A 14,896-nucleotide genomic window follows, 5' to 3' on the forward strand; every position below is an offset into this window, starting at 1 on the left:
CGTCGAGGGAAGTCTGAGGGGAGAAGAGGGCGTGCTTTGCTGACAGTCGGCTTGCCATTCGTCAGGGTCACAGCCCTGGCGGCTGGAGAGGGTTGGCCAAGTATGATTACCATTTTAGAGTCCGGGGAAACAGGCTCAGGGATGACAGGCGTCTGTCCCAAGGGCCCACGCAGACCTGTCTCCTGACCCTTTCTACCATGTCACACCACCTGTCTGTGCACCTGGCGTTGCCCTGGGATGTCAGGGACCCATCTCTGACGCTGGCAACGTGGCTCCTGTCGGAGATAAGAAGATTCGGGAGAGGCGGGCTGGGGGACTGGAAAGAGGAACCCGGGTCCTGTCCCCAGCAGCTCCTGCTGAGGAGCAGTGAGATCCAGGGGTCACTTACAGTAATGGGACCTGCTGGGCGCTGGACACTCTGTGGGAGCTTTATGCACCCCCAGGTTCACTGAACCCCCAGCACAGCACAAGAAAAGCACAGAGGAGAGAGGGCTCAGTGAGCAACAGTCCCAGGTAGGCAGGGAATTGGACCCGTGTCCTCTCTCCACCTCTGCCCCAGACTTCCTCACCGCAAGTAGGTGCCCCATGGGTGTGGACTCTCCAAAGAGGCCAGCTTCTCTCCAGCGGATGCTCAGAGTCCACTGCCCTGGGTTCTGCTTGTTCCTGAGACTAAAGGCATCTGGACAAGTCCCAGAAACCTGGGGTACCTCCAAGGGGCAGGGGCCTCCATGACCCACAAACATTTCCAGGGCTCCCACCCAGAGGCAGCCCTGGACCGAGGGGTCTCTGCAGAGCCAATGGGGTGAAGACCACTGATCAGCGCCCCAGCCCAGGTCCCAGACACCAGGCCTGCACCTGCTTGTCAGGGCAAGACTCAGCCAGGAGCCCTGGAGGCGGGCTGTTGGCACAGCACTGTCTGGGTGCATGTTGATACACACAGGGTCACAGGAAGTTCTTCTTAGAGTCTAGCTTAGAAGGGGATTTGTTCCAGACAGTCTGGTTCTCCTTAGAGCTCTGCTGGGTGGGGCCCCACTCCACCTGCAGCACCCACCCACAGTCACAGGAGGCATCTCTCCAGGCTCCGAATGCAGCACTAAGCCTTGGTGGCCCCTCTGTCTCCCTGCCCAGCACAGGCATAGTGGGTTTCCACCTCCCAGCCTCCACTCATGCTGTTCCTTCTTCACTCATGCTGTTCCTCCCACTGAGAATGCCTTTTCCTCAGCACCCCAACCCTCCCGCCACCCAGACACCTGCTTCAGGGCTTTCCGGAAGGAATTTATCAAGAACAGCAGGAAACTAATATGCTGAGGGCAGGGGAATGAAGCCAGGGACAAGGACAGATTACTAGCTGACCCCCTCCCTCCAGCCACCACCCAACTGTCAAGTGAGGGGTGGGTGCAAATCTGGGGACACCCAGGATGGCAGACTTGGAACATTTACTCACCAGTGTATCCCCAGCACCTAACAGAAACTGGCTGATACTTGACACTTGATAAAGGTCAGCTGGTGGAAGGATGTAAACAGACGGAGAGGGCAAGGAAGGCTTTCTGGAGGAGGTGAGGGTCAGGCAAGCATCCCGAGAACAGCAGCAGCAGAGAGTATGGGGCAGGGGTGGAGGGCAGAGGCCCGTCTCCGAGAGGGAGTGCACCCTCGGGGCCCAGCCTGGGCGTCTTGTTCCTTCTTGGTAAAATGGAGACCTCAGTCGTGGTGCTCAGCTTTGCTGAGATGTCACGTCCATACCATGCCTCTGAGCCATTTAGCACGTAGAATTCAGTGGTTTCCAGTATACTCACAGTGCTGTACAGCCTTCACCACAGTGGATTTTAGAATATATTCATCACCCCAAAAAGAAGTCCCATCCCCATTAGCAGTCATCCCCCATTCTCCCCTCCCCCAGCCCCTGGCAACCTCTAACCTGCTCTCTGTCTCTATAGATTTGCCTGTTCTGGATGTTTCATGTAAGTGGAATCATAGAATACGTGGTCTTTTGCAACCAGCTTCTTTCACTCAGTGTCACGTCTTCAAGGATCATCTATGTTTTGGCAGGCTCGGAGCTTTGTTCCTTTTTATGGCTGAGTAATGTTCGCTGTGTGGATGGACCACCTTCTGTTATCCACTCGTCTGTTGAGGGACGCTGGCTTGTTTCCGGCCTTCAGGTTATTGTGAATAACGCTGCTGTGAACGCTCATTCACAAGTTCTCACGTGAACACGTCTCCTTTCTCTCAGGCATATATCTGGGAGGGGAATTGCTGGGTCACACGGTCACTCCATGTTTAGCCCTTTACAAAGAGTCCTTTTGAAGGTTGAATTTGGGCGTTTCGGAATCTGCCTGTCCATGCTCCTCACACGCAGGGTTGCTGCCTTCCCTCCTGCCCGGGATGTCTGAGAGCTCCTCCCATCTGCCCCTGCCCCAGCCTGCCGTCAGCGTCCAGCCCTGGCTCTCCACTGGCTCCTGCCTCTGTGATCTAGGGACAGTGGTAGAAAGTGACTTGAAAGAAACCAGGCCATGGGAGCACAAGGCTGGTGGTTGTCCCTGCACCTTGAGAGGGTCACCCACCTCCTGCCCTGTCCAGTCTCACCTCCTCTGTCAAGAAGAAATACATCAGCAAGTCTCTCTGCCCAGCCAGACCTCCCCGGGGGCGAGGGGGGCTTCACTTTCAGGGTCCAACATGGCTCAATCCCCCTTCACCCAGTCTGGGCTCCCTGCCAAGGCCGGATGGCCAGGCAGAGGTCCGTCTGTCCACCTTCCCTAGGCCAGCCGTCAGATATTGAGCTAGTCAGGTTTGTTGTGCTGGTGGGAAGGGAGGAGGGAGAACTGGGGAGAGGAGGTGGGCTGAGCTTCAGCCTGCTGGACCAAGTAAACACCATCCGTGGGGGAGATGACGGGGAGGGCCAGAGCAGAGTGGGACAGAGAGGGCCCGTCTATGGAGGGAGTCTTGGGGAGGAAGGTCATGGTGAGGGGAAGGCCCAGCCTGGCCTCACAGACCCATGACCCAGCTGCCCAGCTACGTCCGAGTGCCTCTGCAGACTGTAATTACTCCTTCGTGGGTAATTGTGATCCCCATCTGTCTCCTCCCCCTATCCATGAGCTCTGCAAGGGCAGGGATGGAGTCAGTCTTGATCCTTTCTGTGGCTCCACATCTAAACACGGTAAGCACCCATGAATGTTTGCTGAATGACCGGTGGACTGGCTCTGTGGGGGCAGGGGGTGTGTGTACATGTGCAGCTGAAAGAGCCTACGTGAGCGCCCCTCCCCCACACTTCTCTCCACCTCTTTCGTAGCCTGTCCCCTCCACAGGGTGGGCACCCCCAGCGCAAGCCCCCACGGGCAGCGGGGTGGGGTGTGTAAGCAGCTGCCCCGCTCCGGAAAGTGATTACTAACACTGTGCCTCCCTCCCTCCACGGGGGACAGCTGGGGGAGATTTCACACATGCGGGGCTTCTAGGAACTCCATTCCCTGGAACCACACCCCTACCCCCTAGACCCACTCCCGCAGTCTGCTGGGGTTCTGAAGCCTACAGGGGGGCCAAGGCGAGGGGGCTGCGGCCGAGGGCAGGCCCAGCTGTCCTTGATTTGTGTGGGGTTTTCCACTTCAGATGCCGGATTTGCCTGAGCACATAGAAGATGCAGTTTCCTCCCGGAGTGGGACCCCTAGGAGACGTCTACCCACGATCCACCCCCGCCCCGGGAGCCCACTATTCCCACCTCACCCTGGTAGGGAGCGCTGGGGGGGGGGGGGGGCGCGTGCAGCCCAGCTCAGTGCTGAGAGGTCCCTGCTGTCACCCAGCTCTGCCCCCTCCCAGCAGGGGACCTTGCAGCCATCAAGTCTCCCTGAACCTCACTTTCCTACTTTATAAAGCAAAGATGACACTAGCCCCCATCTCTCTGGGTGCCTAGCTCTCAAACTCTTTATGATAAGGAGGCAGTGGATGTGTGACAGGGACCCCAGCACAGGGGTGCCCTGAAGCTGCTCCTGCCCTGGCAGACCTCACTACTCATAATTCATCTTCCCTGGAGACAAGACTGGAGAGGAAAGACTTTCCTGGGGCCTGGCTTCCTGGTGACCAGCTCCCCCTGGGGACAGTGGGGCACAGAAGGCTTTGCCAAGGCAGACGAGATTCCCAGTGTCAGGAGGGACAGATGAAGAAGTTCCCTTGGCCAGGAGTGGGGAGGAAGGAGGGCGTCCGGGATCAGTAGCCACATGGAAGGGGTCACACACCTGCAGGGAGCCTGCCTGAAGCTGCAGGATTTGCCAAAAGAGGCCAGACCCCTCTCCTGCACGGGTAGGGCCACCAGCTGGCTTCTAGCCACCCTCACTCCTTTCCCTTAGGTCTTCCTGGAGCCATCAGCACAGAGTGGGCAGGGATAACAATGTAGCAATCCTTCCAGGGTGCAAGAGGGGCGCGCTGGCAACAGCCTGTATCCTCAAAATGAATCTAAAGGGTCTCATGCAAACAGGACTCTCTCTGCCTCCACGCCATCCCCACCTCCTCCAGCTTCACAGCCCCAAGCCGGGCCTCTGAAAGCAGACGCAGCTCAGCATCCTGGGGAAGGCTGAGTATCATCTCAATGGTCCCCACATCAGGGCACTGGGGCTCTGGGGCCAGATCTAGCCATCCATGCCCTGCCAAGAGTCCCCAGGGACGACATGGTGACTGTGAGCATGTTCCATCGGGAACGAGGAAACAGATGCAGGCTCAGGAGCCCCGTGCTCTGCAGAGGGCCCTGGACCGCGTGTGCATGTGGGGTGTATGTGTGCGTGGGTGTGCACGGTGGGGGGTGTTCACAGGCTTGCCACCAGTTTCCAGCCACCCTTCCCAATGTGGGAAGCCCCAAGTGTGCAGCTCTCCACACACCGGTGACCTAGGCCCAGAAGCAAGTCCAGCCTGGCCAGTGGACAGGGCACCAGAGAAGGCCACACTCCATGCCCCCTCATTTCCAGGGGAAGCACGCCACCACCACAGTTGGCCAGACAGGCATGCAGCCAGTCTTGTCAGGCTTGGCCCTCAAGGGAGACTCAGAACCCAGCTGCCAGGACTGAGCATCTTGGGGCTGGCGCCTCAAACTCCTCCCCTTCACCAGCCCCCGCCCTAAGCTGCAGGCTTTCTGGTCTGACCAAAGGACCCTGAAAATTGACCCCCCACTCCCTCCTCAGAGAACAGTGACTCTGTCCCCTACACCAGCCCTTGCCATCCTCCCTCTGACTCCAGCTTCCCTGCCCTCCCCACACCTCCAGACACACATCAGGGGTTCCTGGCTCAGAGATGGGGGCCCAGCAAAAATCCACAGTGTCTAGACTAAGGGAACAAAAAGCCACTAGAGTCAGAGGCGGAGGGCGCAGCCCAGGCAACAGGCAGACTGCACCATGGGCGTGCAGAGCCCACAGGGCCCTATCTCCTGCCTACTCCCGCTCCCCAAATGCAGCTGCCAAGCCCTTTGAAGCCAAGAGTTGCTTGTAAACATCGTCGTTGGAGATGAAACATGATAAGACATGAAGACGGGCTGAAGCATGGATAATCTCTGTGGTTTTACAAGGAACAAATCACGCCTGGAGACAGACCTTGGGGGGTGGTGAGGGCTTGGGGTGGAGGGAGCCTATCTGTAGGTAACCCTCGGCCCCTCCCCTCCTGTCAGTCACAGCGGCCCACAACTCTTCTCTGTGCCTCTGGCCCCTGAGTTCTGGTAAGCAGAACCCTAGGGCCAGGGTAGGGTGGTCAGTGGTCCTGGGGTCCCTGCATTTCCCAGACCACGAACACACTCATGCAGATGTGTGGCTTGGCTCACTCATCCCTACAGAGGGAGTGGGCAGAAGGCAGTGGAATCTGATATCCGTTCCTCGGTTCCTCGGGGCTCAGCGTTTGGGAAGGGAATGAGATGAAGGTGCTGTGGTCTCTGACCTGGGCAGGGGTGAGACCTGCAAGGGGACAGCAGGGACCCATTCTGTGCACATGTATAGGAGACCTGCCCAGGGCCCCTTTGGTGGGGGGGGAAGGGGGGAGGAGAGAGCCACCAGAAGAAGCTTCTAGAAGGATTCTGGCACATAGGGAGGGGATGAGGAAGAAGGAACAGCAAACTGGAGAAGCAGGAGCACAGGGGCATGTTTTAGAAAGGAGCCTGGCTGGCCTGGAGGCCCAGGTGCAAGGGTCTGGGTGCCGGGGGTGTGGATAATAGAAACCGCATAGTTATGATGCATGACACTGCTATCATCCGGGGAGTGGAAATCTAGCTGGAGAAATGGGGTCTGTGGGACCAGAGCCAGCAGAGTCTGGGGGAACCACTGAAGGAAGTTTGTGGTCTGACTGTTATTTTGCAAAGATCACAGTGGTTGGGGGAGGCAAACTCGGGGCAGGCAAAGATGCATGGGAGGTGGGAGCCCGGAACCTGGTGCCCCAGGTGGGCCCGGGCGTGGAATGGCCGCAGGGAGGGGGAGGCAGGGGGCGTCGGTGCACGTGGGTCCCGCCAGGCTGCCCTGGAGAAGGGGCTGGAAGCGTCCGGCCAGTACCCGCGCCCCCTGCAACCGTCCCACCCCCCACCTCTGTCCCGCTCCAGCTGACTCGGGCCTCGACTGCTCTCCCTGTGCCCGTCACTTTCGCGAAGCCCACCACATGGAGCCCCTGCACCCTCGGACGCCCGGAGGCCTCAGCCTGTGTCCCGGGTACTGGCATGTTGGGCCGGTGTGGCCGAGGAGCCCGGGGGACGCCGGCACTGACCACGGACCGCCTCGGGGGTAGCGGGGCCCTGGGCCCAAGCGCGGACCCGTCCTCGTCGTCGGAAATGCCGCCGCTGCGCCCCTGGCGGCGCCTCGGGGAACTGCAGGGCCTGGCCGACCCGGCCTGGCTCACGGGCAGCGCGGAGCGAGCTCGCCCCCTTCCAGTGGGTGCTGCGCGCGCTGCCTGCGTCCCTACCTGGGGAGGGGTCCTTGAGCACGGGTGCACTCGGAAGGGGGTCATCGCCCTGGGTTCCCTACCAGGACCTCGTATGAGGGTGGGGGCACGGTGGCTGGCTTGGCGATGACCTTCGCTGACCTCTCTGGGCGCCTCCTCCCACTTGCCGGCCCAGCCCACAAACAGGCCTGGAGTCAGGGAGTTCCTGGGACCTAGCCATCGGCAGCACTCCCACCGGGGTCACGGCTGTCCCTGGCACTTGTCACTCAGAAAAATTGAAAGCCGTGAGTGAGCACAAGCCCCACGCACTGTCAGTTCACTCACGCCCTCCTCCGTGGGCCCCTGCAGGGGATCAGTGGAATCCCAGACACTTGTCTTCTCTCTCCCGCCAGTCCCTTACCCTGGGTGCCCCTGCGTGCACGGGCCTGCCGGCTGCTGGTGACTGGAGTTGACAGAGCACCACCAGCCGTCTGCCCCTGAACAGAACCCTTGGCTGCAAGGCGGTGCCCTGGAGGTTCCACTTGGCACGGAAGGGGGCACTGGTGGGGGATGGCGGGAGCTGGGTTCTCAAAGAGTCTTTTGTTTCTCAAGGAGGAAGCAGGGCTGCAGGCCGAAGGGGATGGTGTAACCCAGCAAGAGGAAGGGGGTGGAGGAAGATTTATGATTCCACAGGAGACACCTCGCTCCCACCCGGCCCCCGGCAGACAGACCCTGCTCATAGCCATCTATCATAGCCATCTATGTCCAAGCTCCTGATGAAAGGGGACCTCGGGGCTTTGGGACCCACCCTTCTCCCACCACCCCTCCAAGGACCCTGCTTCCAGCCCTCCCCACCGCCAGGGAACCTGGATGTGTGGGTGTGCGCTTGGAGCCCTGTAGTCAGGCATTGCTCTCACGGCGTCCCTCCCAGCCTCACCAGCCCCAGCACCAGCCTGAGGCACCCGCAGGTCCTTCAGCCCACCCTGCTATAGATCTGGCCCCAGAAAGCTGGCCCCAGGGCCATGTCCTGGACACATCAGTCCAGTTTGCAGAAGGCCAACCTGTTCTTGGATCCAGTTCACTCAGGGACATGCTGAGCCAGCATGCTGAACCAGGAGTGCTGGGAGAGATGAGCAAAGCCCAAAGTCCATCCTAGCCCTGGGCCTGGAGATTCCTGCATACAGCGGGCTCCCTCCCTACCCCTAGGCAGTTTCAACATGCCTACTGCCTTCAGACTATGCTCAAAAGGTGGTCACCACCTTCCCAGAGCCACTGTTCCAGGGGCACAGATAAGAGGAAAGCGACAGGTGCAGGCAGAGAGAGCCTGAGGCCTCAGGCAAGTCCCTCCCCATCTCTGAGCCTCCTGTTCCTCCCCTGCAGAATGAGTGCCTGCCCCACAACAACGGTTAGGGTAGACACTCGGGGCGATGTTGCCTATGGAAGTGCACTAAGTATTCAGTCTCTGCGCACCTACAGTGGGCTTGCCCTCGGCCAAGGCTGGCTGCTAGACTCGGAGTGTGCTGATCACAGGCTGGCCTGGGTAGTGCCCTGGGGCTGATGACAATCCCAGGTGACTAGGGCAGCCCCAACTTGGGACACAGAGGGGTTCCTGCAGGAAGAAGTCAGGCAGAGGTAGGAACTGGAATCATGGGGCAGAGGGCACACCCTCTGCAGTCCCAGGCGGGGGTGGGGGGTGTTTCTAGAGTTGCCATCAGGACTGGCTCCCAGCAGGGCAGAGATGGAGATGTCTTCTAGAGAGGGAGGCTGCCACGCTGTGGGGAGGGGCAAACAGCAAAAAGCCCCTCCTGCATGGGGTTCTTTTGCATGGTCCTCCTTGGTGCTTTCTGTCATGCTGACCCCTCCCAGCTGCTGCACAACTTCCTCTGTGCAGATGACCACTGACCAACTTGGTGTCCGGAATCTAACCCACAGAGCGACATCTGCTCGGAATCCACACATCTGCCGTCACCCTCTGCCCCACCCCCCACCCAGGAGACAGGCTGGGTTCCACAGAGGAAGGTTAAGCGCTCCACCCAAGGTCACACAGTGAGCCAGCAGCCCCTGCACAGGCCAGTGACCCCCTGCCAGAGTGGGGACCCCTGGTGTGTGGCTGGGGATGGGGGGTAAGGGCAGAGTCCCGTCACCAAGGAATGAACAGACCAACAGTGTCACCAGCCTCCCTGCCCCTCCCTCCCCAGCCATTGAAACCTCATCCCTCCTCTACCACCCCCATCCTCACACCTGCAGGCCCCGGTCCTCCCAACATGGGGATGCTCCCAGCTGCTGAGTATGTCCATTTCCATGATGCCTTCAAAACTGGGGAATGACCACAGGATGGGCCCCCCGGGAGACAGGCCTGAGCTGGAAGTCTATTGACCGCCCGCCTCCATTAGCCCTCCTCTGACACGGAGTGTGTGTGTCCCCTGGAATTGGAGTCAGTCCAGAGCCCGTGTCTAATAGTCCCTGGAAGGTCTGATTATTTCCTTTTCGCTGATGCATAGCCACCCCAATATAGGTCGTTTTGGGGAAGGCTGGGAGAAAGATTAACCATATATAATTTTTGGCAATGTACCAAGATCTTTCCTCAAGGGGACCCAGCCTCCCTGGGTCTGTAAACCAGCTCATGTCTGGGAACTGACTGAGGGATCATGACTTTGTTTTTACGATTCAAGTTAGACTTCTGTTCACTTGACCTGGAACGCTTCTGTTTGTTCAGATCAGTAAGAATTCAGGAGGCTTCCCATCGATTTCACGTCCAGGTACACCGTGACCAGCTAGCCGATGGCCAAGCTCTGTGCACCTCACACCAACCTGACTGGTGCTCTGACTCCACGGTCCATCTCAGTCACCATACCCTCCTTGCCTCGGGCACGTGACCTCTGCCCCTCGGGATCCAGTGATCCCCATTGCATTTTGTTTTCCCAGCTCGCTGGCAGTCCTGTATGTAATTTCTGGCCTCAAGAAGATGCTGGGGCTTGCTCACAATCATGGTGAAAGGCGTGTCCCCTGGACCAGAGGTTGGGGAGCGGGTTTTAAAGGATAAACCGACTGTGACACTCCCATCTCCCTAAGCCTTTGGACCCTCCCTCCATCAAAGCAAGGCAGTGCAGGCCACCTCCCGGGCCATGTCTCAGCCAACCGAGTGACCAAATAGTTCGAGACCCCTCTCATCCCCTGAGCTGTACCATTAAACCTCCAATCTCTGCTTGGTGAGCCCCCATCAATAAATTCAGCCTGATCCAAATTTACATTCCCTTTACCATCATCCATTAATATCCATTCTTACACGTTCCTGGATTTGTCCATAGAATTTGGAAAAATCGCGCGGTTCTTCTGCAGTACAGCCTACCCCCCATGGGTGGCATTCTGACCACCCCCCGCAGGGCGGGAGCATGCGTCTGTCGCCTGCTGTCTGTGCCCTCTCAGGGCCTCTCTACGTGCTATATGCTGCCACCCAGGAAGCTCTTCTTGCTTCTTTCACCTGTCACTGCTGAGCTGAGATGATCCTCCCGTTGGCGTCCTCCTCCCTGACCAGTGGGGCCAAAGCACTAGCCCCCTCATTGCCCCTCCACAGTCTAGCATCATTGCTCTGCCTTAGATATTCACAGCCCGGACCGTCACCTGACGGGAACTGTCCCTCAAAAACGCCGGAAGGCCCTGAGGGGCAGTGACGCCCGTCCGTCCTACGGCTGCATCCCCAGCGGCAGGCTGCACCTGCTCAGTGAGTATTAGCAGAACAAGTGAAACAAGGTGTCCCAGCATTGGAGGGGAATGAAGACAGCAGGCCTGGGTTCCATTTGTTTACTGATCTCCTGAGGACTCCAGGGGGGAGTTAAGCTGGGAGGGGCCGTGGCATCACCCACCCCCCCAGGCGTGTGCCAGAAGCCACAGCCACCACTTCGTGGGAAGGTGTGAGCTCTGGGCTGTGAGCTTCCCAGCCCTGACCTTGTACAATCAAGGTAATGAAGCAACCACTGTCCTAAGCCTGAATGAGGCAAGGTGCACCCACCCGGATTGTGAAACAGGAAGGATTTCTCCTCTCAAAACTAAGAGACCAGGGGTCTGTGCCCTTGGCCCGCTCCTCCAGCAGGTCACAGATCTTCACCACTCTGGCTGCCTGGAAGGGTTTAACCAGAGTGCATCATGTAGTGACCGGAGCTGGGGCAGCTGGCGAGGGCTGCCTCCCTTTGCATTCTGTCTCCCCGTATAGCCTGGGGGAGATCGGCACGAGCTTTGGCGAGGGCCAGAGCCCATCTCAGAATCGGGTCCCACAGGGGTGAGTCCAGACAGGCAGGGAGAGGGCAGTGGGCTGAGGAGAAGAGAAGGTGGGGTGTGCCATCATTCAAGGGCAAGCCAGGCTTAGAACCCACTTCCCTGAGACTCCCAAATGAGCAGGAGGCTAAGGTGAGCCCACAGCTGGCCCTCCAGGCCCAACCTGGCAGCAGGCTATGGGCATCATGGCAAACAGTGTTCTTCCCAAAGACAACCTGCGCAGAGCCAAGACCTCCTGATGCTTCAGCCAGTGCCCCCCGCCCACCCTGTCTGAATGTCTGGGGTTCCAATTCCAAGGTGCGATGGCCAGAGTGTCATCTCCCAGATGGCCAGCTGGAATGGGTATGCGCTGCCCACCTACAGCTCCTGAGAGCCAGAAGTTCCTTTGCCTAAAAGAAAGGAGGGAGGGGAGAGAAACACAAGTCACTGCTACATTATGCTTCAGATGCCATCCCCTGAGCTAGCCAGCCAGCTCCAGCCTGCAGGACTCAGGCACCCAGCTTGGGGGGGGGTCTGTGTGCCCCATTTTGTTTTACGAAACTTTTCATCAGTCACAGTCCCGCTGGGGGCACATGGGGAGCTGGGATTTGAGCTACAAAGTGCAGGGAGGAGTCCAGAGGGGCTGGCTGGGCAGAGAGACGTGGGCTGGCTTGTGAGCACCTGTGTGAGCAGGAGGCCAAAGGGCCAGAGGGGATGCCGCGCTCAGATAAAACTCACACGGGAAACGGCCGCCCAAACTGCCAGCACAGGGAGCCCTGCTTTCGCAAAGGTCAAGGCCAGCCACTTTGCTTTTACGTTTCATTCACACCACATGCCCATTCCCTACAGTACTGAGGCAACGGCTTTTCTCATAAGTGAAAATCCTCTTTGGGTTTCTTCCAGTTAGTGAAAATAAGCGTTAAGGTATAAGGTCTTTTACAAAAGTGTAGTGGCACAAGGGAAACTCAGAAAGCGGGAGATACTCTTCACTTTACCCCATTCTGGCTGATGAAAAGTTTCGTAGGAGTGCTCTATTTGCAGAGAGTGGGAGAAACCCGTAGTAAGCATACTGCCCCCGGGGCACCACGTCAATGCACCCGTCCTCAGACAGGCCTGTGAAGGGGGCTCAGCGAGCACAGCCACTGTGCGAAGGAGGAAGCCCGCTCAGAGAGGCCCACACAGCCCCACTCCCAGCCCTCAGCCTCTGCCTGGCCCTGCCTGCCCCTCCAGTCTCCAGGAAGAGCCAGGCCCCCACAGAAAACCCTCCGCCTCATCCACCCCCAGATGCCCCTTTTTGGGGCACACATGATCAATCAGGACACCTGCCCCTTTGGGGAGGCCCTGGGCAGCTCCTGAGCAGTGTGCTTTGGGGCCCCCAGGATTTGTCACTGTAAGTGGATGAGAATAGCATGCCCCTGCCCCTGGCCCTCTAAAATGTCAATAGGCCTGTGTCCAGCTGCCAGAGGTGAGCTCACCTTTCGGGATGAACTTCAGCGAACTGCTAAATATTCAGAAGCGGGACTGCCCTGGCTTGGGGCCATCATTCAGGAACTCATGGCCCAGCCCGTTCCCACATTTGCCGCAGGACACCTGGCAAGACCACAAAACAACTGTGCAATGGTCCCTCCTGCCACCAGTACATGGTGTCCCCCCGACACCCATTTCCCAAAGTAACTGCTGGTCAGGGAGGTCGACCTCCATCCTAGGGCCTGCACAGGAAAACGGTCCTGTTTCCCTGTTTCCATCAGGACCCCAGGCTCTCTCTGGCCAACACCCCCTCTCCATCCCCTGCTGCTGAACCCACCTTTAAGGCTTCAGTTGAGTTGCGCTCTGGACACTTGGCCACACTATCAGCATGAATGGTCTCAGTGAAGGCAGGCCACGGGGATGAGTGTGCGTACTTTGAGCGGCTGGAGAAAAGCTCGTAGCCACACTTGGCGCACACATAGACACCTGGGGGCAGAAGGAAAGGCAAAGGCAGATACGTTGGCTCTACTCTCTGGGTGAGCTGCCAAATCCTCACGCCCAGGAGAACAGAGCACTGTACCCATTTGCAGGGTGGCCTGCACATCCTCCCCACGACCTCACCTGCCACCCCCAGGCCTGGGTATTGGCTCTATGGGGAACATACCACTGAGCTCACATCCAGTGGTTCTTAGCACGTGCCAGAGCCCAGGAGAGCCGCTTTTCACTTATCTCATTGACTCTTATCAATAGTCCTGTGATGTACACCTTGCCATTTTAGCTTCGCTGTTTTAAGTAGGCAGGTGCCCATGCCCAACGTGGGGCTTGAACTCATGACCCGGAGATCAAGAGTCACATCCTCTACTGGCTGAACCATCTGGGTGCCCCTTTTCCAGTTTCGTTTTGTTTTCTTAAGAGGACATTTCCGTTTTAGAGATGAGGCAACTGAGTGATACAGAACACTCCACTCAAGGGTGTGCATTCAGGAAGGAGCCCAATGGTCTGATGAGGACTCAGCACGCCCACCCCTGCAGGCCCCAGCCCCCCTCTCTTCCCAAGTGGCCATTCCTGATGCCCAATGAAGCCTTAAGCTGGACTCCCAGCCGCTGGCCTGCTCTCCACGTGGGAAGAGAATGGTCCCAACAAGAAGGTCTCCAGGACAGACAGAGGGCCCAGGAAGACAGAGGGCCAGGGAAGAGAACAGGTTTTAATCTATCCCCAAAAGATCACTTCGAGGGGGGTAGAAAGGTTGTAAAACTGACGTCAGTCACAGCTGACGTCCACAGATGCCCAGTGTCACAGCCCAGCCCCCTAGGGGGCTGACACCCAACAGATCCCACCCAGGGAGAGCACTGCCCTAATCTTGCCTGTGGGCATGCTTTTACCAAATTAGTCCATTACCAGGAGGCACAGCCCAGAAGGGTACATACAAGGGCCTCTTAAAGCCTGGGGCTAGGGCTGAGGGTTGGCCATGCCCCAAACCACCCCCACCTCCACTCAGGCTGTCTGGTGAAACTTCACTGGCACTGAGTGGCCTGGCGGCTGTCCCGGTTGCCCAACCCCAGGGCCCTGGGCAGATTGGGGAAGCACCCAGGCGGGCACATTGGGTCCGAAGGGAACGTTCTGTGCTTGCCGGCTAACCCCGCGGGTCCCAGGAACAGGGGAGGGGAAAAGGCTGGGGTATCATCAGGGGATGCCGTTGGACAAGATCCTTCATCGCGTCTCTCTGAAGTCCAGATCCTAATCCGGAACCCCCCCCCCGCCACCGTCAGCACCCCTTCCAAGTACCCTGACCCCACAGATTCCTCCCGGAAACCGCCTCGCTCACGCACTCCTCGAGGTCAGCGACCCCTCTCTCTAGTGTCCCCTCTCCCCTCAGGTACCCCTCCTTTCCAGGGCCCCAGGCCCCTCCCTCCTCCGGGACCCCTTTTACACACACTCGCCCCCGTGGGGTCCGCCCTTCCGGGGTTCCAGGGCTCCACCGCCGCCCGAGGGCAGCGACGCCCCCTCTAACGCGCGCTCCCGCCCCGCTGTCCTCCGAGGAGGTCACGGATCATACCCGGCTCAAAGTGGTTCTGGAAAACCTCGCCCCCGAAGAAGCTGCAGAATGACATGGCGCCAGCGGGACAGCTAGCGTCCGCCGCCCGGTACGGATCCGAGGCCGCTGGCCCGCGACAGCCCGGCCTGCACCCGGGGTTCCGCCCCTCCTCCCGAGGACCAATCACTGCCCGGAGCCTGCCGGGCAACCCGAGGCCCCGCCCCTCCAGAGGACCAATCACGTCCAGGGACGCCGAGACCCCGCCCCCTACATCTCCGC

The 14,896-nt window shown here is 58.9% G+C and overlaps 1 protein-coding gene across 1 annotated transcript; it reads right to left on the reverse strand.

Moving 5' to 3' along the window:
• Positions 1–10,104: 10,104 nt before the first annotated feature.
• Positions 10,105–14,839, reverse strand: MSRB1 (methionine sulfoxide reductase B1). Its single transcript, XM_035021950.1, has 4 exons — positions 14,639–14,839; positions 12,920–13,068; positions 12,591–12,705; positions 10,105–11,525 (listed from the first exon to the last, which is right to left on the reverse strand). The coding sequence occupies exons 1-4, from the start codon at positions 14,691–14,693 to the stop codon at positions 11,494–11,496; spliced, it is 351 nt and encodes a 116-aa protein (XP_034877841.1). The 5' UTR covers positions 14,694–14,839; the 3' UTR covers positions 10,105–11,493.
• Between the last annotated feature and the right edge of the window lie 57 nt (positions 14,840–14,896).

Source organism: Mirounga leonina, unplaced genomic scaffold (assembly GCF_011800145.1).
Source record: "Mirounga leonina isolate KUSES-001 unplaced genomic scaffold, KU_Mleo_1.0 Mir_175, whole genome shotgun sequence".
Taxonomy (NCBI): Eukaryota; Metazoa; Chordata; class Mammalia; order Carnivora; family Phocidae; genus Mirounga; species Mirounga leonina.